The sequence below is a fragment of the Fopius arisanus genome, unplaced genomic scaffold, assembly GCF_000806365.1.
Source record: "Fopius arisanus strain USDA-PBARC FA_bdor unplaced genomic scaffold, ASM80636v1 scaffold00031, whole genome shotgun sequence".
Taxonomy (NCBI): domain Eukaryota; kingdom Metazoa; phylum Arthropoda; class Insecta; order Hymenoptera; family Braconidae; genus Fopius; species Fopius arisanus.
The window spans coordinates 861,886-884,213 of NW_011887770.1; the positions used below are offsets into that span (position 1 = coordinate 861,886).

General features: G+C 37.7%; 3 protein-coding genes across 10 annotated transcripts in view; all 3 read right to left on the reverse strand.

Annotated features, from left to right (window-relative positions):
• Positions 1-2: 2 nt before the first annotated feature.
• LOC105265707 (methyltransferase-like protein 13) lies at positions 3-2,683 on the reverse strand. Of its 2 annotated transcripts, none has more exons than XM_011303355.1 (3): positions 2,528-2,683; positions 2,333-2,455; positions 3-1,835 (listed from the first exon to the last, which is right to left on the reverse strand). In XM_011303355.1, exons 1-3 carry the CDS (start codon positions 2,617-2,619, stop codon positions 53-55), a joined length of 1,998 nt encoding a protein of 665 aa, XP_011301657.1. In that variant the 5' UTR covers positions 2,620-2,683; the 3' UTR covers positions 3-52. The 2 variants fall into 2 exon arrangements, with proteins under 2 accessions (XP_011301657.1, XP_011301655.1); XM_011303353.1 differs by having other exon boundaries at positions 3-1,838.
• A 338-nt stretch (positions 2,684-3,021) lies between these two features.
• LOC105265706 (aminomethyltransferase, mitochondrial) lies at positions 3,022-4,751 on the reverse strand. Its single transcript, XM_011303352.1, has 5 exons — positions 4,395-4,751; positions 3,984-4,324; positions 3,608-3,927; positions 3,462-3,544; positions 3,022-3,408 (listed from the first exon to the last, which is right to left on the reverse strand). Exons 1-5 carry the CDS (start codon positions 4,663-4,665, stop codon positions 3,071-3,073), a joined length of 1,353 nt encoding a protein of 450 aa, XP_011301654.1. The 5' UTR covers positions 4,666-4,751; the 3' UTR covers positions 3,022-3,070.
• A 6,970-nt stretch (positions 4,752-11,721) lies between these two features.
• dati (datilografo) overlaps positions 11,722-22,328 on the reverse strand; it is a 57,218-nt gene continuing 46,611 nt past the window's right edge. For 3 of the 7 annotated variants that reach the window (XM_011303347.1, XM_011303345.1, XM_011303346.1), the window contains exons 6-12: positions 21,265-21,424; positions 20,565-20,777; positions 20,359-20,481; positions 20,142-20,276; positions 19,844-20,044; positions 19,539-19,762; positions 11,722-19,253 (exon numbers count right to left, since the gene is read on the reverse strand). In XM_011303347.1, the coding sequence (XP_011301649.1) occupies positions 18,882-19,253; positions 19,539-19,762; positions 19,844-20,044; positions 20,142-20,276; positions 20,359-20,481; positions 20,565-20,777; positions 21,265-21,424 (1,428 nt within the window). In that variant the 3' untranslated portion in view covers positions 11,722-18,881. The remainder of the gene's footprint in view (positions 19,254-19,538; positions 19,763-19,843; positions 20,045-20,141; positions 20,277-20,358; positions 20,482-20,564; positions 20,778-21,264; positions 21,425-22,328) is intronic. The other 4 variants (XM_011303349.1, XM_011303348.1, XM_011303351.1 and 1 more) reach the window with 3 other exon arrangements.

Genomic DNA, 22,328 nt, shown 5'->3' on the forward strand with positions numbered 1-22,328 from the left:
AATATTTCATTAATTCTTTTTATTCATGATTCCCAATACAAGATATTGTTTTTTACGATTCAATGGTTAAACCATTGAGCAGTTCTGTAACATCTACAGCATCAGAGCTCAATAATTTTTTTTTCTTGGCTGTCTCGTTGAAAAGTTCAGCTGAAGTTTTCAATTTTCTCATCCACTGATCGCCCTTGGAATTTTTTGAGCACATGAGAATCTCATTGACGACGTGCGCTGTTTTCATCGAAGCTATCGACGCAAATGTTTTCTTCAAGTCTTCAAGGATCGCAGGTCTGAGTCCTTTATCTCTGCAGACTAAATTCAAGATGAAGAGGCCATCGTCATTCAGGCATTTCAAGACACTGGCCAAGGTGGAACTTTGTAGGAATTGTTTTGGAGGACAGCTCATCCCTACGGACACATCTTTACTGTCAACATCGAAGAGAATGGCATCGAACCGCTTCATCTCGTGAGCAGCTTCATCGAGGAACTGAACTCCATCGCGAATTACAACTCTCGTCTGATCATCCACGACGAAGTCAAACCAATCCGTGGCGATCTTCAGCATCACCTCGTCGATGTCGACAGCTGTGATCTTCAATTTGGGGAAGCAGTGACGAAGAAAGAGGCACAAACCCCCACCACCCAACCCCACGACGAGAATTTCACCGTTGTTCTGCGTCTGAAGGATTTCACTGACTCCCAGTGACATGAACGCATGATGCTCGCAGGCCAGACACCCGGGATCAACAACTTTTTTTATCTTTCCCCTTCTGGTCTTGATGCAGCGAATTTTCGCTTCACTCTGGACAACGAACTGATTGGCGAGGAAGATGAGCCGTCGGGAACGAGATTCGTTACCCTCTACGACCTCCTCGACAACGAATTTCCCACTCAATTGGCTCTCACCCTCGTGAAGAACCTCTCGCTGGCCCACGTCTTCTCCGAGGGACAGATAATTAATTATGTAATTCTTCGGAAGACCTGGGGGCGAGAGGTTTTTTATGCTTGGGGCTAGTTCGGATTTCACTTGATTCCAGTCAATGAACTTGTGCTCACGACGAAGAATCACGATCGATACACGATCTTTGTCCACGCTGGAGAGAAAATGTCGTCTTCCTTCTGGAGTTCCGAAAAACCAGTTGGTGTCTCTCCCTTGGGGCACAAGGAATGCTGCGTAACTCTTGCCACTGGTCGATGGCCGATCGAGAACGTAAATCGTGTACCTCGGACTGTCATTACCAGGTAAGTACAGATCCAAATTCACTTCTCCTACGTCAGCAATACTCCGTTTCTGGAGTCTGTCGCATACCAGGGCAGATTGTTGATTCGATAGAACGGAATTTATAAATTCCTCGGGTGTTGATATTCGAATTGGCGGACTATCAGTCAATGACAATTCTAGTACTCTCTGTGTTATCCCGGGAAATTTTGTCGCGACAACAAAAAAAACCGGCATTGCACTTCCTTCTGTCTCTCTCGTTTTATTTTCCACTTCGTGACATCGAGTTATGCGTAACAAGTAGTTCGGGGATGAAAAATAATCCACTATTTTTTTCAGAATATGCTCTTGAAGGAGAGAAATACAGATGTATCGTCCTCCTCTTCGGAGCAATCTTGATATTTCATTGAAAAATTTATTTATCCTGAGGACAGTGTCCTCGTTGCTGTCAGGCATGAGAGCATCCAGTGTACCTTTATCCAGGACAACTGAGAATTTATCGTCGGGAAATGTTGTCTCGGTTGCGTCCATCTGGTGGAACACCAGATTTGGACGATCTATTTTGTGTTTATCCCTCATCTGGTCGATTACTATTTTCGATATATCGATGCTTGTGATACTACTGAAAATCATACTTCCTATTGGTTTCTTTGGTAATCAGCGATGATAACGCCTCTACTAAATTGAATCGATTCATCGACTAATGAGAGGCAATAAAAATTGAGTCGAACTCAATAATTAATAATTCATTACATGAAGTTTATACACGGAGATAAATAAAATATATAAAAATTACATTTCTTTTCTGTAATTCCGCAATTCACGTACCCGTCGCTGGAGTTGCCAGCCTGTGTTTTTTATTTCAAAAGTTTTTTTTTTATTTTATACAGTCACAGTTAATCGAGTGATTTTCGAACAATTTAGTTGATATCTCATTCAGAGCTTTCTATGATCTACCCTATTCTGGAAAAATCAATAAGAATTTGTGGGCAACATTTTATGACCTGAGGGATCATCGAGTCAGGGCCCAAAAAATTTAATGTTTGTCTCAGGTTTCGAGAATGAATGGAGGTGTTATCAGGACTGATTATCCATTAAAAAAAAATTAGTCGCTACCTGTGTCCCACGTCATGTAAATCCATACTGAGCGTTGAATTACCGCAGCCAACGACCAACACATCGTCGTTAGTCTTTATGAATTTCGATAATTGCCCACATAATTCTGGATATTCTCCGTACCTAGGGGATAATTACAGGCAAATTATAATCGAGTATTTCAAAAATGGAATTAAAAGTTTATTATTGTCTCACCATTCAAAGGCTTTTTCTCCTCGTTTTTTGAAAAATGTATTCCAATAATCCGCTTTACTAAACTCTCCATGACACTTCGGTAACAGATTCATATTACAATTTCTGTTTTCAATTTTTATTTGGAAATTGTGTGTATTTCGGAACCGGTACCGAGAATGTGAGGTTAACCGTCACGAAAGCATGAGAGCAAAATAGAAAACTGTCTGACTGTATTTTTACCGACTGTTGGTGACTTCTCGTAGGGAAGTAAACTACCGATTGTAGACAACACTATTTTTATCTTCAGTCGATAAAACAATGAATAATCCTTAACTTATCAATATGAATCCCATTTTTTTTTCTGCTCGATTGGCCATCGAGAACCGCGAAATCCTGAATGAAGTTGAAGATAAAACTTCAATTCCTCAAAGATGTCGCGACGCTTCAGTCATCCTCATAAATTTTAACTTTGAATTAATTCCCCGAATAAAAAATCGTAAATAATAAAATGCTGATAAAATAAAAAAACTTCATTATATTCGCATAGAAAAAAATACAACATTACTATTTGCCAGTGTAATAGTTTGCCTTGACGAAAGGCATTTTGGTGACAGTCGCTTTATAGGTTTTCCCGCGGACCTCCACCAGGACGCCGCCTCCATTCTGGGCTAGATCTGGTGGTACATAGCCCATTGCAATGGGTTTACCGAGACTCGGACTAGGTCCTCCCGAAGTCACAGCCCCAACTTTTTCCCCCTCGGGAGTGAGAATTGGGGCGTTTTCACGTGCTGGGGGGCCCTGTCCCAGCATCAGGCCCACCCGCTTCTTCCGGACGCCGACTTTCAGCTGCGTAAGAATGCGCTCGGCACCGGTGAAATTTCCTTCTGCCCGTCGTCGTTTAGCTGTAAGTGCGATTATTATTATGCAATAATAATAACGATCAAATGATTTTTACCAACGAGCCAGGCCAGTCCCGCTTCGATCGGCGTTGTGTTCTCGTCGATGTCGTGGCCGTACAGACACAATCCGGCCTCCAACCTGATGTTTTAGAACAGGAGAACAGGCTATTAAAAATCTTTTCAGAATCCTTGGATTTCTCACCTCAAACTGTCCCTCGGTCCGAGCCCCGCTAATCTGACGTCATCCACTGCCAAGATCATCTCTGCGAGGACCCGGGCATCTTTCCCCCTGACGGAAATCTCGAAGCCATCTTCACCGGTGTAGCCGCACCTGGTGATCCTGACGTTGCAGTTAGAAATTTTGGTTTCAACCGAGTTCATGAAGAACAACTTAGTCAAATCGATCTTCACGAGTGCCTGAAGAACTCTCGCAGCGATGGGCCCCTGCAGCGCTAACAGGCCCTGGTCCAAAGCGTCTAGGTACTCCAGCTGAACCTTCTTGCCCCGTTTGATGAATTCGTCCTGCAAGACTCAGTTCGAGTGATTGAAAAATGGAGATTCTTTAAATCAGCGATTACCAGTCGTTGATTGAGGAGCTCCGTGTCTTCACTTCGTCGGCCAGCATTCGACACAACGAAGTAACGATCTTGTCCATCTTTCGTGATTATCAGATCATCCAGAATTCCACCGGCGTCATTGGTGAAGACTGTGAGTGACGCACCACCGGATTTCATGTTCTTCAGATCAGCGGTTGTGAGACTCTCCAGAAATTCACCCGCGTCTTTACCCCAGACTCTCGTCTGCAGCATGTGGCCGACGTCGAATAGCGATGCGTAGGTGCGAGTATGATGATGAGACACCGCGATTGCGTCCTTGTACTGAACGGGGAGGAGCCAACCGGCGAAATTAACAACTTTTCCTGGATTATTGAGAGAAAATCTTCATGTAAGATGTCATTTTTGCCGCTGATCTTTGAAAACAGAACTCACCATGATGCTCCACGTGAAAGTCATAGAGACACGTCTTTTTGGGTATCGAGTTGGTGGAGTAATCCCGCCCTGGATGACTTTTGAAAAGACTACAGGTAGAATTAATAGAACTCACATTACCATCAAGAACTTCACCGATTCTGGCCGACTGCCACAATTTCTGACTGAATTTTAGCATCCTCTGTTGCTCACAGCTGATTGCCGACTGGGGGAAATGAAATTTTTTAATCAACCCGAGGATAGTGTAATGCTCTCCGATGTATGGCCACATCGGGGATTTAGATAAACCTGAGAGCAAGATAAACTCGGATGTTGTTGGGTTATTATTGGGCTCGGGGGAGAGGTTTTGGTATGCTTTATCGATTTACTAGGACTGCCTGACCCTGAGGTCAGGATGTCAGTTGACTGGTGATAGGCATGAGAGTCATCATCTAGTATTTGTACACTCACGTGATCAGTATTTTTTTTTCTTTTTTTTTGCAAATTACAGCACTTCTATGTGCCAATAATAAATTACGATAACTCGGGAAAGAATGTGGAGTGATAGGGAAAAATGTTTATTAATAATTTCGTTGTTCGAGTGTCTCTCGATAATTTTGCACACTTGTGAACAAAATTTTGACATGGGGTTTTATTTTACTTTTTTTTCTTTTTATTTAAATACCTTTTACATCATAAATGTTCTCGTGTTTACACAATTAATGCAAAAATGTCCCTACAGTCCGACGAATAATTCACTTTTAGTCGTTCTTTTACAAATCGATGATATTTTTTTTTCCCTCTTACAGTTTTTTTGGTGGATTAATTTTTTTTTTGTTTTCCCTTGCAAATTCATTCATTCATATAGGGGAAAGGAGGGGAAAATTGATAGTGGATTTCTGATTCTTTTTTTCTTGTGAAATGTTTTTTTTTTAGAGGAAAAAACTGGAAGAATGGGGAGAAGGAACACTGGAGAATGAAATATATATTTTTTTCACTTGGGTTTTTATTTCTCCGATATGTTGAATATATCCATTAACAATTTGTTTCGTTTACTTTTGAGAAAGTTTGAATGGAAACAATTCCACATAGTAAATCGTTTATTTTATTTGTGAACTAGATATAATTCACTTGAACGAAAGAAAATATAGAGAAGAACATTTGATATTAAAAATTATAACTGAGGAAAAAGAGGATTTAAACAATAAGTTTTCTCGCTTGTTCGCTAATAATTTTTTGATTCCATTTTCCCATTGTTCCTATTTTTCCCTTCAAGTTTTTGTATATTTAATTTTCTTTAAACATTTTCAGGAGAAAAGATTCTTCTTTAGCGTAAACGCTCCTGTCAACATACAATGTACAATGATTATACCGGGAGGACCATCACTCCCAGATTAATAGTTACCGATAATTAATTTTAACTTTTTTTTTTCGCCTAAAATGTTAATTTTCTCATGTGTGTGTATTTCTGTGTTTTTTTTCACTCTTATCGACTTAAGCCTTAACTATACATAATCACGACTCAAATACATTATATCATCACTTCCGTATATAGATACAACGCCATAATTTTGTTACGATTTTTCGTCCCCTCCTCAATTATTCATTTTTTTTTTTCGCTTTACAATTATATGACAGTGAAATCAACTGTTATTTTTTAATATTATTTTTCTGTAATAAATCATTAGGTCGTCGTCGTCGTCGCATAAATATTAACTCGTAATCATTTATAAAATCAAAATAGGTACAATTTGGACGCTCTTTTTGGATATAATTTTACCATACTCTTTTTTTATCATTCAAAAAGACGCACCGAAATGTAGTTTTCGTTTTCTCTAATAATGCCCATCGATTGCGATTTCTAGTCCACTTGGTAATAAAATTTTGCATCTCTCGCATACGCCACGCACTCACCGAAAAAGAAAAAAAAAAAATTACTTTTGCACATGATTTATCGGTAATTCCACACACTCAATAATTTTAGTATCTCGAAAAAATCCCATTCACAATTTTAAACACTCCCTTCCGATTTAATCTCTAAAATCTTAATTTTAATACAGAGCAAAAAGTCAGTCCAAGGATGGCGTCACTTTCCTCACTATCTCGAGACGCATCAAAACCTTAATTTCTACAATTGTTCGTTAATTAAATTCCCACTCTTATTTACAGAATATATCGAATATTTCATTTTCAGCATCTCGAGACAATTTTTATAATTTTCCTTTATACATTTTAAAATTTATAATCATCCATCGAGTACGAAAAGTGGAAAAGAAAAAAATGATTAAGCCGTTGAACAGACGTGAATTTGGCAGCAGATAAGATGACGCCCCCATTTGGAGAAACTTGGAAGCTCAAGAGACCATTCTTTGTTAATTTCTTTTCATAATCGCTCTCCTTAGTCTAATTCTACTCAATTACCGTTGTTATGATTTTTTTTTTTTTCGTGTGTGCCTGGAAAAAATTCTCTCACGCTAAACATTCTTCCGTTTAATTTCAACATCTCACGTATGTGGAATGCCACATGCTCCTCACATTTTCCAAAGTTTTACCGAATAATGATTGATTGATGTTAGCCTAAACATTTGCCTAGTCGTCCTAAAAATCCTCTCGTCACAAATTTCTTCCAACAACGTGTTGCGATTATTTCGGGAGTACCTATTTACAAAAATTAATATTACGCGTTCTGAATTTCGATCAGTCCAAGTGTTGAAACATTTACAGAAATTGATTTAATCGAAGAACAAAAATATATATCAAGTCTTCAACTCTTCTTATTCGAAATATTTGTAGTGGGTATCCATAAGTGAATCGTGATAATATTGTATATTAAATCATAACATCTCAATGCGTGAACTCAATCGTAACCGAAGGATACATACGAAATAATGACTTTAGCAAATTTCTCAAATATCTTTGTAATCAATTGATTCGAAATTGCACATTCACGTGACTATCGTCACAATATACGTTTTCTTTGTTCTGTTCTGCTTTAATTTTTTTCTTTACATTAACAGTCAACAATATTTCATTAATCTAATTGTACAAATCATGCCATTTCGAAACACTTGATAACAATCTCATTACGAAAAAATGCTTGAATCAGTTTAAATGAAATGAAAAATTACAAAATACCGATGTAACTATTTTCTAGACAATAGTAGCTCTTCAAATAAATGAACTAAGTTTAACTGAATAATTAATAGTCGTCATTAATCGGAATTTATTCAACAATTTTTTTCACTCTCAGGTTTATGCATTTTTCAGTATTGAAAAAATTTGTGTACCCTATTATCCAAAACTCATTTGTTATTCACAAAGCCGACAATTATCGTACGGATAATTTTAAATGAAACGCAATAGTCAACAATAATTGGCTTCTTTATTTTTCACACATAAATGCACGCGTTAAATTCCGTGTGACAATGTCCAGCGTATTTAAAAGATTTCTATTTTGCACAATATGAAAAAGAAAAGAGAAAAAAATTTCACTCCTCTCTCTAGTAGACACACGAAACTAGATATTATCACATAGAATAACAGAAAAAATGATGAGAAAATAAACACACGCGAACAAATACGAAGAAGACAACACGGTGCTCCATTCTATAAATATAATAATGACAATAATAATAATGAAATTTATCATCTAAAATAAAACCTAGGTATTTGCTTAATTAATAAAAATTATATTTTCCTGTTGTGGTAAAATTACTAGTAGTCGTAGTAGTAGTAGCAGCAGGTGGCTGCACCATTTTCTCACCACATATTCCACACCATTATCAGAAACATATTAATTGATTCACATTTTTTAATCACTCACTCTACTGCAACTAAATAAAATGCTGAAGAAATAGTAATAGAGTAGTAATAGACCGTAGCTTCCCGTGGAATTATTATAATTCTGAGAAACATTATAAACTACAAATTAGATAATAAAACAAAAATATTTATGCTTTAATCTAGCTTGCTTCATCGTGTTTTTAAACCAATTGTGACTAGCAAACATAACGTGATAAATCCATTCACCGATAGTCAATTGCATCAATTATTTTTATCATCTCATTCGTCAGTACATATGATTCACAAAATGGCTCGACTATCGGCGCTGGGGGGGGGCAGTTGCAAATGCAATTTTTATTTCTTTATTTCATTAAAAAATAAATCATGAGTATTTTTGTTTCTCTAATTATGCAATGAACGCTTAATTAATGACAAGTTGCAAACTCCCACTGCTTCAACTCCAACTACGTAGTATCAATAATTCGTTTTTAAGCATTCGGATTTTATCATTTTAGTTTTGTTTTTCTCATTATTTCCAACGGTTCGTGTGTTTATTTAATGGAAATATTTAAACGTCAACATTATTTACGAGATAATATTCGGAGGGGTTTGGGGTATGAGTATGTCAATGTTTAATGTATTGTCTTTATATTAAACGAAGAGAGGGTGATGTAGGAGAAATATCTCAACACTTGTTTGAGTTTTAGGGTATGGCCATTTTTATTTTCCATTTATTTTCATCATCATCTAGAAAATACGCCTTTAATTGTCAGTGTGATAATGTTTGTTGGTGTATAATCATTGTATATCGGAGGTCTAAGAACCTCTGTTGATTCGAGAGGCGTGAATATCGCGGACCATCGAACATTCAATTTTACACTTTTTGTTTCGTTGACGTCCGCGATTTCCGCGATTTTCGCGTCCTCGGGATAGCGTCTGACGAATCGTACGCTCAATAAAAACATAGGACAACCGAAGATTTTCAAAGATTCATTCGCATCGTACATCCGTTTTTTCAAAGTATGTCATTATTTCAAATCCATATTATATTTTTTTTTTTCGAGTTTTCTCTTCAAAAGAATCGATTTGTCGAATTCTTTCATTCAACGGCTCGAGAACGACGAAACGTAAAAGAGGCTATTTTGTGTTTTCAACGCGGTTCTTCAATTCATTTATCGTCTCAATGAATGGGGCCCGCTTTGGGGCCATCTGGCGGTTCATAACCTTTGTTTTGCAGTTGGTTAAATTTTCGTCTACTGAATCTAAGAGCCATCCGTTTTTTATCAATTTTATTTCACGGCTCGCCGCCATTTTGCAGAATAAGTACCGATTTACGCCCTTCTGGCTTTGTACCTTGCTTTTGACTAGAATAGAATTTCAGTTTCATAGCTCTCTCCCTTCAAATATTAATCGGATGTCTCTTTCGGCATTTTTCGAGGTTATGGGCCAGATGGCGTTGATGATTTTGGCGGGACCCATGCGTCGGTGTATGCCCAAAAGGGGACTTTGACAAAACTCAATAAATATCATTAACCACAACATCATAGGATCCAATGAATCACGTCGATGATTCATCCGAGGCTAATGATATTGATCAAAAATTAACAATAACTTGCGCTGTAGTAAACTGGTAACTAACTGTACGTAAAAGTCTGAAGTCTGAAACTTAACGTTCGCCGTTTATCAGAGAACATTGCCGGGCCTCACTCATCCTTATCAACAATTTTTCATCCGACCATTAATTTAATAAAAAATTTCAATTGCACTATTATTTCCATTGAATCTATTCCGAAGGTGAATTTTAATTAATGAATCTTGACAATCGATGATTATCACAGTGCGGATGAGTGATACCCAGCAGCATTTCCCTCAACAAAAAATTTATTTAAACCTCGCGAACGAACTTGAACAAACGCGTATGTGAAATTTAGTTAAAGTGGGGGAGGGGGGACTTCCTTGAGCTTTTTGGCTTTTCTTTCAATACAATTTTTCAATGAATTTTTATTTTCTGCAGGGGATATTTGTATTCATTAACTTTCATTTTATTTTTTGCTGGGTACTTTGTGGGGGTAGGATAAGGGGAGTTTGTATTGTGTTCAAAGCAAATGTCATAAGTGAAGTGAACTCAAGTATTGTTCTTTTATGCACTTGAAATGACTAATGAAAAACTTTTTCATGGGAAATTGGGAGTTCGGGGTGTGTCCGTGCGTTTGCCGGATGTATATTGCGGATGTAATGTTTGATTGAAAAATCAAATCAAAATCATTGTGGAATTGTGAATTAAAATCACAATCAGTGGCAATAGTTTGGATTATTTTTTCATGAATTTGAACATCCGTCGAACGCACGACGTCCTGGCGATTCGGGTCCGAGTCCCAAGTCACTTAAAATCCTCTAGTGTGTGCCTCCGCGTATTAAAAACGACGATTGATGATTACCATTGGGGCATCATCATTTCCTGCTTAATCTTAAATCTAATCCGGATAAACGTTTATTAATAATATGTCTGTCTGCTGTGGTTTATGCATTCCCGTAAGGATTACTCTCACTGATTTATTTTTAATATTAAAGTTTAATTATTGATTTTCATCAGAACTTGACATTATGTTGGGGAATGATTGACTTGGGTGTGAAGAGAATTCTTTCATGATGATTAAAAGGACTTTTTTTTCTCAAATTATTCATTAATGGATCAATTATTTCTCATCATTCCTTAATTGCGGATTAAAATCGAGTATTACGACTGCATTTACTTATTTTTTCTGCATAAAATCTAAATCACTACGAACACTCAATACATTTATTCTTATTGGTACACTTGGGAGATTTTCCGCTCGTATTTTTTCCGGATCAGGTGTAGATGAATTTTCATTGATTTTGGATTGCCAGTCGCTAATAAATAAATTTAAACAATAGTCAGTGATTTTGCTTGCCGGATGAATGAATCAATAGTTTTGGCACAAATCATTAAAAGTCATACGACGAGCGGAAAAAAAATACAACATTGAGTATATCCTCTCTGGCTGATTATTTTTTTTTTTCTGTTTTCCTTACTTAACTGATTAACTTTAATTGTGGTACATCATTTGTTTATTTACTGTTCTACTATTGTATGCATTTTGTTTCTACTACTTTGCTGAGTTTATATTTCTGAGTTAAATTGAAGATTGTTCACTGTAACGGAAAAAACATTATTAACCCTTACGGAGGCACTCACTCAGTGGTACACTATTAGTCAATCGTATTTTCCAAATTAAATGGTTTATTTGTCAATTGAATGAACCGTCATCGGGAATTTTTTTATTTGAAACAAAGAATTTCGGTTTGAACCCGGTCTTAAGCACCTCGGACACGCATACGCAGGACCAAAGAGGATTGACTACAGTAGAGGGTCAGTTCTAGGGGTTGGAGTGATCCCAGTGGCATCGTAGTACTGGTGCCCAATTTCTTAACGCAGAAAATGACATTCATCCTGTCGACTAGTCCCTTTGACAGTGGGACTGCTACTGAGGCAGTACCTAGTCGGCTGAGGGGCAGACACCCCCATTGCATGTGGGGCCCTACCTCTCTTGGGGTGCAGTCCTACGATGCCGCTGGGGTCACTCAAGCCCCCAGAACTGAGCCTCTACTTCAGTCAATCCTTTTTGCGCAGGATTACGATGACTCGTCATCGAGGGGTCAGTGGATCGTGGGACAAAAAATCAACATATTCCCGTGAACAAAAGCTCTGGAGAATATTTCGAAAAAATCAACGACCCAAACCAAGTGGAGCCACTATCACTGCCTGGGCATTGACCAGTGACTCCACCTGCGAGTCTCACGGTGAGATCTAACCTCAATAATAGCTTCAAATGTTGTGCCTAATTATCAATCTCAACTGTTTTTTTTTTCTCAATTTTTTTTTGGTAATTAATGGTTGATTTGAAAAGATTATGAGATTTCAAGAAGTTTGAGCTCACCGTCTTAACAACTATGACTCTTGATTATATAGTGGACATTTAAACAACTTATTCCGGTTTTTAATCATCGAGGCTCGGTGAAGACGCGTGAAGACGCGTCCTGTTCCCGAGGCGCTCGCACTGCTATAGACTGTCGGTTTTCATATATGCTGCGCACTTTACGGTTATTTTTTTTTCTTTCACTGCTCTTATTTTTTTTTCATCATCGGAATCACACGGTATACAAATTGAGGCAAAGCTCGCTCGGATCATCAATTTTTTAAATCCACGGAGGTCCCTTTTGTATAGCCATGCAGATCCAAATAGTAAGATTATTTCATTAAAAAATTAAAACCCGTTGGATAAAACAAACAAACACTGTTATCATTACTTTTTTTTATTATTTTCATCTGTTTTCCGTTGTTTAAATATTCGTTCGCCTTTTTTTTTTCTTTATTTATTTATTCAGCCTGAAACAATGGCTCTCTAAGCCGTTGCTCTTAAGTCCATCATTCTTGGTGTATTTAATGGCGGAATTGATTGCAGGATTGATGAGCAGGATGATTATCACAATCAGCTGGAAACATTTCTCTCAGTGAGATATTATCCTTTTGTTTCATTTCAATAATCATTAATCATCTTGCTCTCAATTATTTGTCACATTCGGGTATATATTGTCGTCATAATCGAGGGTTTTCTGGTGCATGGACAACAAACTCGAGTAACACATTAATGAAAAACGTGTAATCTCGATTTTAATTATTCTCAATGCATCCAAACGTATGCCAAAGGCCGCGAATTATCGACCATTCCACAAACGTCGTATATTCGATAAATGTTTCTATTAATTTCACTCGTTTATTTTCCATATTCTCTCGCGTTTGATAAAAATAATTCAAGTGGCGCCCCATATCGGTGGCGTCCCTCAACTAACTTTAAAAAGTGCTATGACAAGATGGCCGAAATCTCATGAAATTTTCCTTCTCTTTTCGACTTATTTTCCTTTTTTCACTTCCTCCTCTCTTGAATGTATCCGCAATTTATCGAAAGTTATTTTGACAATTTACAAAAACAATTGGCTTTACATATCCGTAGTGTGTAATTGTGTAACAAAGTGTCATTAATGTGTCATTGTATTATTTCTTCATAGTGTTGAGTGCAGTGGGTGTGTGTTAATCTTGTGAGGCTCATTGCAATGACGGAATTGTCCAATCATTGGCGATGTCCCCGTGTATGAGAATTGTGTTTCCGAGTGCGCACGGGAGAGCGCACTCCGAGAACCAGGGCGTTTTTTTATTATCAAGGACATCATTCGCGAAGTGGGCAACAAACACGAACGATTGAATCCTCGTATCAACTGTGTCTGTATTATTATTATTTTCAATTATGGAGCTGACGCTTTAGATGTCTGTATCATTTGTATTTTTTAAAAATATTTTCATTGTTAAAAAATATTTTGATTACTTGGTGTCTTGGCATTTGTTTGACCAATTTTACCGCGGTTACAAATAACTGAAGTCGCGGATTTTTCTTTCGGTTTAATTCGAGGTCGAGTCGTATTTGTGAGTGTGTATGCGCTGGGAGTATACACCAGCGCATCCGGGCTATGGCATTAATTTCTTTTAATTATAAACATTTAGCAATTTACATGAAGAGATTAAGATTATGGTCGAGCGGGACGAAGCTTTGCAGTCATTTTCAAATGAACTCTGTCTATTGATTCTTCTGAGAATGGCTACTGCAATTTTTTTTTTAATTCATCACTTGTTGAATTGCTTTTTTTTTTATCTTTATATCTGGATATTTTCTCTGCAGTTTGAATTTCAACTGTTGCATTGCATTTTTATCCTTCAACGGTGCACTTTCACGCATTCCCAGAGACTCCACAAAGTGACTGCGCCACCCCACCCCCTTATGAGTTACGGGCATATGTAAATCAATATATTTGTAAATTATTTTTTTATTTTCTTTTATATGATTTTTTTTTTCAACGCGGCGGTAACGTCACATTTTTATTTTTTTTTATCTTTTTTTTTATCTTTCTTCGATTACAGAACATACACTACGAGCTATTGTACCTGTGTGTGTGTGAATTTTTATTCGGTTGATTTATTTGTCTTTGGAGATTAGTTTTTCACTTGTAATGTTATTATTTTTTTTATTGAAAAAAAAAAATTAATATTGTACACGTTCGCGGGGCACGCGTCGACGCCTCGGGGGGGATTCCTTTTCTCGAGTGTTCCCTCATTTTTTTTTTTAAGTGCGGGAACCCCAGAAAATTGACCCTCAGCGCACGGCAGGATGCACCGGTTTAAACTTCTGTCGTCAGTCAATCGTTCCATGGCTTTGTGTGGTCATGAAGGATTTACGGCGTGCAGGTGTTGTTTCTCTGTTGTTTCTTGCTTGTTGTTACTAATTTCACATTTTTTTTAGATGTTCAATTTATTTTTATTTTTCTTTTAAATCATTTTGTTGTAGTCGATGGCATTTTCAACACGTGTTCTTCATATTTATTTGTTACTCAATTTTTGTCTGCTCTCAGGGACCGAAAATCAATGGTGCTAATGAAAAACGTATTTCTCCCGGCTGTAAAGGCCAAAAAAATCTTTTCACTCTAATATTTATAAAAATCCTAAGCGAATTGACCTTTAGATTCCCTCTGATCATTCATCACCAAAAATTAAACTATAATAAAACAATCACATCCATCTCAGTCCCGGAATAATCATAATCCGAATATGTAATTTGTCGGTAAAATTATTATTGCCCCGTTTCCACGCGATTATCATTTTGCCGAAATTCAATGGTGCGTTCGAGATTGATTTGAAAAAAAAAATATATCTTGTTGAATTTCGTCGGAAGGATTTGTGAGAGGGAATGCTGAGAAATTAAGGGGACAAAAGGGCATTGGTAATTTCAAGGAAACAATTGTTTTTCGCTAAATAATGAGATAAAAACGAGAACATATGGAGATTGGTCCCTACCCTGATTGCGTAGGCCAGTTTATCGTGCCTGTTGGTGCGGATTTTCATTTATTTTCATTAAATATTTCTCAAAGTGTGTAAAAATGTGTGTTATTATTTTTCACTTTAAAGGCTTACATCTATCCTATCTGTACAATCCATCGCAATGCCGTATTTATTGGTAAATTTAATTCACTTGAGTGTGCGTGTGTGTTTGTGTCGAAAATAAAACTGAATGAAATGATAAAATTGCTTGTCGGACCGTTCGATAACAAACGATCAAATAAAGCATGGTATTCTGCATGTTTTTTTTTTATTATATTTTTATCATCATTTGTGATTAAAAAGTATTACGTTGGTTGCGATTAACGGGGGTATGCACCCGTTCAATACGCTTTAGGTATTTACACTGACAAACCTAATCCTATTTTGCATTATGATTTATGGCATTAACTGCGGTTCAACTGCTCGTTCTGCGGTAATTTGTTACGTTTTTTTTTTTTTCATCCTGCGGTGTATTTACATTAATCAGACAACAAAATGAAAAATTTATCCGTAGGAAAAACACGCTGTAACGTAAAAAATCGTCGGGAAGATAAAACGGAGACGCAACGCAGATCGATGGAGTCGGCTTTTCTGGAACAACGGCTGCCATTTCAATTTCAATTTTTCCACGATGTTGAATTTTTGACGGTAGATATAACTAAAATGGCAGAAAGATTTATTGAAAAATATAAAAAATATTTTTGATTGCTCTGACGATAAAGTTCCAGTCGGTGAATCCAATCGATCCGGCCGTTAAACTGTAGCTTTTACGATGAATCCATTGGCGTTTCTTATCTCATTCGGATAGTGAGAAGCCTTGAGTGTTATCATATATGTATCAATAAAGACGATTGATTTTCTGAATCTTCCTAATACGATCCCTTCTGGTTGTTTTTTTTTTATTTTGTCCTTTGTCAGTAGATTTACGCGATTGGAGAACATCTTTGAAATTCATTTAACGCAAGTTATAGTTTTTTCTTTTCCCTCGAAATATTTGTTTTGAATATCTGGCCGAGATGTTTATCATTCCATCATAAATACGCTTTTTGTTGCGAACATAAAAGTGTAGGATGAAAGTATCCCCTCAAAGTAGCGAGGAAAGGGCGTAGGAAGGGAGAAATAGGAGCAGAACGAAATTCGGCATTTTCATTCATTCCGCACTCTTCAGTCTGCGATTTATATTTTTTATCTTTTTAGCTGTTGAATTTTTCTCTCAAATTGAAATGAAGGTTAATTTACGGTTTATATTGTCATACTTTATCGCAAACTGCGATATCAATTCTATGAACCGATCGTAATATTACAGATGCCTAGTCACTTTAACGATGAATTTAATGTAGTTCCCCAATATCGAGAGAGCACGGACGACCAATTACCATTTTCTAAACGCAAGGGTAAGCGCCATCTCACCGGCGGCGATATTTGAAAAATTCACGGACTTTTTTTTTTTCCCACGTTATCGTTTTGTTCGTCTTTATCATTTATAACTTTTTCTCCCACTCGAGTCTTCCCTTCTTGTATTTTTTTCATTTTAAACTTTTTTGCTTAATATTGCGAGAACGTAACGATATTTATATTGCAAAGGTTTTTTTTAAAAGATTCGAAACGACGCACAAAGTGTTACGTGTTTACCCACTTTTTTTCTTATTATTTTTCATCTTTTTTATCGGAAATAAAAAAATATTTCGCTTATTAACGATCACAGGACCTCAGATTACCTCAAGCACACAGGACTCTAAATTCTCACTCACATATTTTAACGCTCATCTTTTATTTCTTTTTTTTTATCATTTATTATTTAATCTCTCAGTTCCGCATTCATGAATTGGTGTGCACGAGCACCCGCGCGGGATATCCGATAGTACATCAAAAAAGAAAAATTATCAATTTGTGGAAATTAAATGAAAAACTATTCACTCACACCGTCGCATTTTCACATTTCTCCGCATTCAGGCACTTTTTTTATCATTTTTTTTTTTCATTTTTCTTTACATGAAACCCAGACACACTTTCGAAAATCATCATCAATCGAGAAATGCCACGCGAACACTCGCGCACACCCGCACACATCCATTTTATTCAAATTCTATTTATTTATTCATTTATTTAAACCTAAACTTCATAGACCCTATATTCAATTATTTATAATATTTATATATATATAATATATATATAATATTTAGCATTTAGTTTTTTATCTCTCTGAAATCATCATTGTGTTTCAATCTCACGTGTGAAAAGAAAAACTTCACATTTTCGCTGTTATTATTAATTTTGTTATTTATACAGCGTTTATTCACTTGTGTATGTGTTTCTCTTTCATTCGAAATTCACCTTAGATTCTCGTATGTATATATATAATATATAATATAACTGTTTGTAATAATATTTTGTTTGTTTCGTTTCTTACCAACTAATAGTTTTTGTGCCACGCCGAGCACTTATGTATTGTGTGTTTCATTTATATAGTCAGCAATGCGCGAACATTCCAATATGTGCTCTCAAGCGCACATTACCGTCATTATTCGTTAATTGTCTCATTCATCGGGTAATTATGTATAAGTGTATTATTTGTATATTATTTATAGTGTGTACAAAGTGTATTGAGACATTGTAAATTTTCTCAGCTCATACTCAGTCAAGATACGTCCGTCAAATACGTTTAATCAGTTAAGTCGGTCTGTACATTTATTTATTTTATCATTTTTATAATCACGCGCGAATTATTTACGTTTTAATGGATTTTCTGTTTATACATAGGTTTTTTTTTTAAATCGCGAGTCCGCGTCTGGTGCTTTTGACACCATTTCAATTTGAGTTCCATTTTGGAGTTCATTAATGGAGAAATTCAAGTGATTTCACTTTGGGTATATGAATTATTTTGAGTCGTTGGTCATCACGGATGACACTTCAGTTAAATCACCCGTGATATTTATAATCATGTCTGGTGATTGGAGACAGGACTCCCGTACTATGGCTACAGTACTTGATTCATTTGACCAAAAAAAAAAACCAATTGGATAATCACCGGATTTCGTTTGGCTAAGATTATTAAGAACTCTGCGCAATATTATGGCACGTGAGCGGATATTGACTACCCAGCTTTTCAATATTTCATATATGGGACAACGTCAAGCCGTATGACGATTGGAATATTTGAATGTTTTTCATAGTGTCATTGAGATCTGATTATTGAATCAAATGTCATTGACTCATAGTGAACGGAATTGGCTCAAGTTGTTCATTCCTCGGTTGCGCAATGCCGATGTCAATGTGCAGCCTTTCTTCTAATAATGGAAGACGAAAGCCAGTTTTGTTCACAAAGTAAGTATTGTCAGTTGAATGGTATTGAGATATCCGTAAGTATATGATATTGTTACTTTGAAATTCATACTGCTGAGACAGCGAGTGTATACGATAATGACCACACTTGGACAAAAGAGATAATCAAAAGTTATTGTAATTGATTTGTTGTTAATGAAAAGTGAGAATTAACTTTGCGTATTCTCACCGGTGGCCATGTCATCGGCCTTTCTCTTGACACCTCTGTCCTCAAGATGTTGACCATCGGTAGCAATAACTGATGTAATTTGCTGCTGCTGATCACCCATCGGCGTTGAACGTTGTTGCTCCTGCTGTTGCATCTGCTGTTGCTGGTGCAATTGCATTTGCTGGTGCAATTGATTTTGCTGATGCAATTGCTGCATCTGATCACGTTCAAGCGGTAAGGACATGTCATTTGTCCAAGGGGTCCACTCGTCTCAGTAGTAACTGAACTTTCATGGTTGCTGATTGTTCTGCTGATTAACAACGTGCTGCAGAGTGAAGCCAAGTGCACGTGGATCACCATGTAGCCTCAGTGCCTGCTCTAATCGTTGCTCCTGTAGTCTAAGCGCCTCCCCTGATGATGGAATCAGGCTAGCGGTTAGTCGTACGCGCTTGTTGGAGGATTGCATGTCTTCACCGTGGCTCCTCATCATCTGGCTCGACTTACCTAGGTCCGGTGATAAACTGTCTGGTTGGGACAGCTGTTGATTACCATGATGACCAGACATACCGGACGTACTACCACCATTGTGCTGACCGAGATGATGCCTCATGTCACTGTTCACCGCTGAGCTTGCCGCTGCTGCTGCCGCCGCCTGTGATACCTGCTCATACATACAATAGCACATATCAAAATACCATTCACTTATCCATAGACTCATTCATCAAATAATCATCTGGCTAAGTGCTTTCTCGAATTTTGAGATTTCAATTTGATGATTGAATGTCATCAATATTTCCACCAAGCCAATGAATATCGAATATTTCAATAATTCATCGTAATCTCCAAGTCGATACTTCATTGTGACACATCGTGGCTCTATCGACTCAAGACTCTTCTATATTGAAATACTAGTTGACAAGAATTAAACGGTAATGTCGATACTCACTGCAAGTCTGAGGGCGGCTTCCGCTTGGGACCGCAGCAGGGCCTCAGCCTGATGCATTCTAATTGCTTGCTCAGCTTGACCACCAGACTGGACATTCTGCTGCTGCTGTCCCGTCGAGCCTTGAGCATTGCCAGTCATGTCGCCGTTATTACCCATTCGCATTGCCGCTGCTAGAGACGCAACGTCAACTGGCGAGAGATTCGGCGACACCGAATTTTGTAAACCTTTTGAAAAATCATTGCATCATTCCGTGTGTGTACACTATTTGTTTATTGTCGTCAGTTAGTCATCATCATAACACTCACCGACTGCTTGAACAGCAGCAGCCATTACTGCCATACGCTGCTGTTGTGACTGCATCTCATCGTGATATTGTTGGGCTGAACTCGGTTGGCTACCTGTTCTCAACATTTCACTCAATTTATTGCCACTTGGTCCCGGTGATGTCATGTTGTTATTATTGTTGGTATTGTTGTTGTTCAGGAGACCGGTGCCTGCGCAAAAATCTGCTCTCGTTAATTTCATCCGTTCCGACACGTCATTGTCATGGAGCCAAGGTGAATGAGACAATTTTAATGATAGATTAGAAAAAATTGAGCGTACCAGGTTCACTACCGGCTGATGATAATCTTCCGTTCCCACTACTGCTGTCTGAATGGGCTGACGGTGAGGGGCACATCGGTGGCTGTTGCAAATTCTGAGGTCCTCCTTGGCCTGACAACACGCCAAGACCAGCACCTGGACAAACAATTAATCCCAATCATGACTCATTTGCCACTCTTTTGACGGATCTGGATGAGGGGATGGAGAGATATCTCACCTAAACTAGAGCTTGCCAAAAGTTCTCTCTCACGTCTCTCTGCAGCTGCTCGACTAAGGACGTACTGTGCTGCAAACTGATGCTTAGGATCCATTCTCATATGCTCCATGTGACTCAGCAGCCCTTGACAAATACCGAATAAATCACATGCAGATGGATACCGATGGTGAAATAATATTTACAGCATCGGTATTATGATAGCTTACCGCTCTCATGAGTGTACACTGCTTGGCACACAGAACACGGCCACATCCTGAGATTCGTGCTGAGTTGACTAGTTTCAGGATGACACGCCAAATGTTTCCTAAGACTTCCCTCATTGACATAGTGCTTTCCACAAACTGGACACGGATGATTGGCCGTCCTTCGTTTGGCTAGGTAAACCCCGGCAACGGAGGTGGTGCAGTCAGCAGGGGGAACAATAGTACGACACAAGGTCGAGGTCAATGCCAAGCAGGATAAAGCACCCCAAGAAGAGCCTTAATCTTAGATAAAGAATAACCCATTCACACGCTCAATCACCACCTGACAATCTTCTCATATCCTCTCCACTCATCGATAATCATTGAGTTATGCAACACTCGTGTCATTCACACACAGAAGTAGATGAAGCTTCATTTAAAAAATATCTCAAAGCCACCTCCTGAATTATTAGTTGCTCTCTAATGTTAGTCAATATCCAAAACAGTATCCACGCCGTAGATTGTAAGACACGTATGCCCGCGCCAAAAGCTAGTCCGGGGATATGTGAAATACTAAAAGGATCAGCATACTTTCGTTGACAATCTGTCTCGGCTTGTGTTTTTTAGGATAGATTATTTAAAATGAAGATTGTCTGAGACAGAACAGTATACTGTCCCCTTTATGAGGAGTGACTATGTGATTCTTACAGCAGTAGATACTTACTGGCAACACCAGAGGCATTTGGATCCTTGTGGGTGATCTTCATGTGCTCCATGAGTGCCTCACCTCCTAAGAAGAGCTTGTGACAGACAGGACAGCTGGTAGCATTTGGGCCGCCGATGAGGCCGGCGTGTTGCTGGAACACAACACGCTGTTGCAACTCCTTTTTGTTTGGTTTTTGGTATTGTGATTCAAAAAGGTTGGAGCACGATGACCAGAAGATTTTTTGTCGCCGTGATAGAAGCGGCCATTGGTAATCGCGGACACCGGTAGATATGGTTGGAGACGCCACCCCAGAGATAACCGAGCCCAGGAGCATTTTTTTGTTTCGTTTTTTTTTTGTGATTTGATTTTTTTTTTTTTTTAGTTTTTTTGAGATATTATAGTGTGTGTACCAGAAGCAGCAGGACAGGCGGGCACAGAACAGAATGATACCAAAAAGTGTGAGAGTTAAGGCAATTTACCAAATAAATTAATTATAACAAAATTACAAACTAATCGCCAATTTTACCGCCACCAGTGCAACTACGCTTTGCATCAGTTATGAGTCCTTTTATTTTCATTATTCATCAGATATTATTTTTTTTTCAAATATTTTTTTTTCAACCTTTTTTTTAATCATTTTTTTTCTGGTTCTCAATGGACTCAATATTTCATTCTCAACGAGACCCAATATAAATCGTTAAAATTACGTTGGGTTTCAATGGAGGCCAAGGATGAGTGAAAAAAATGAGTATCGGTAATGAACCTTTGGGTATGGAGTGAGTGGGTGGTCTCTTTCGCTTGATTCTGTTACTTTCTGCAGTGTTGCCAGATGCTCCTTTCCTTATCAAATCAAATGCATACTGAGATGGATTCACTGATAAATTGTTACCGAATAATCTAGCAATTACTGACAATCACTTGATATCTTTCATAATTATTTTCAACAGTTTTTCTCGATTTCTTGTCACTAATTTTTTTTTTTATTCGAGACACCACTCAATCCATCAAGGATCATTCGACCTCGCTACTGGCCTCATACCGACACTGATTCTATTCTTTTCGTGTCATTCGACTCAATCCAC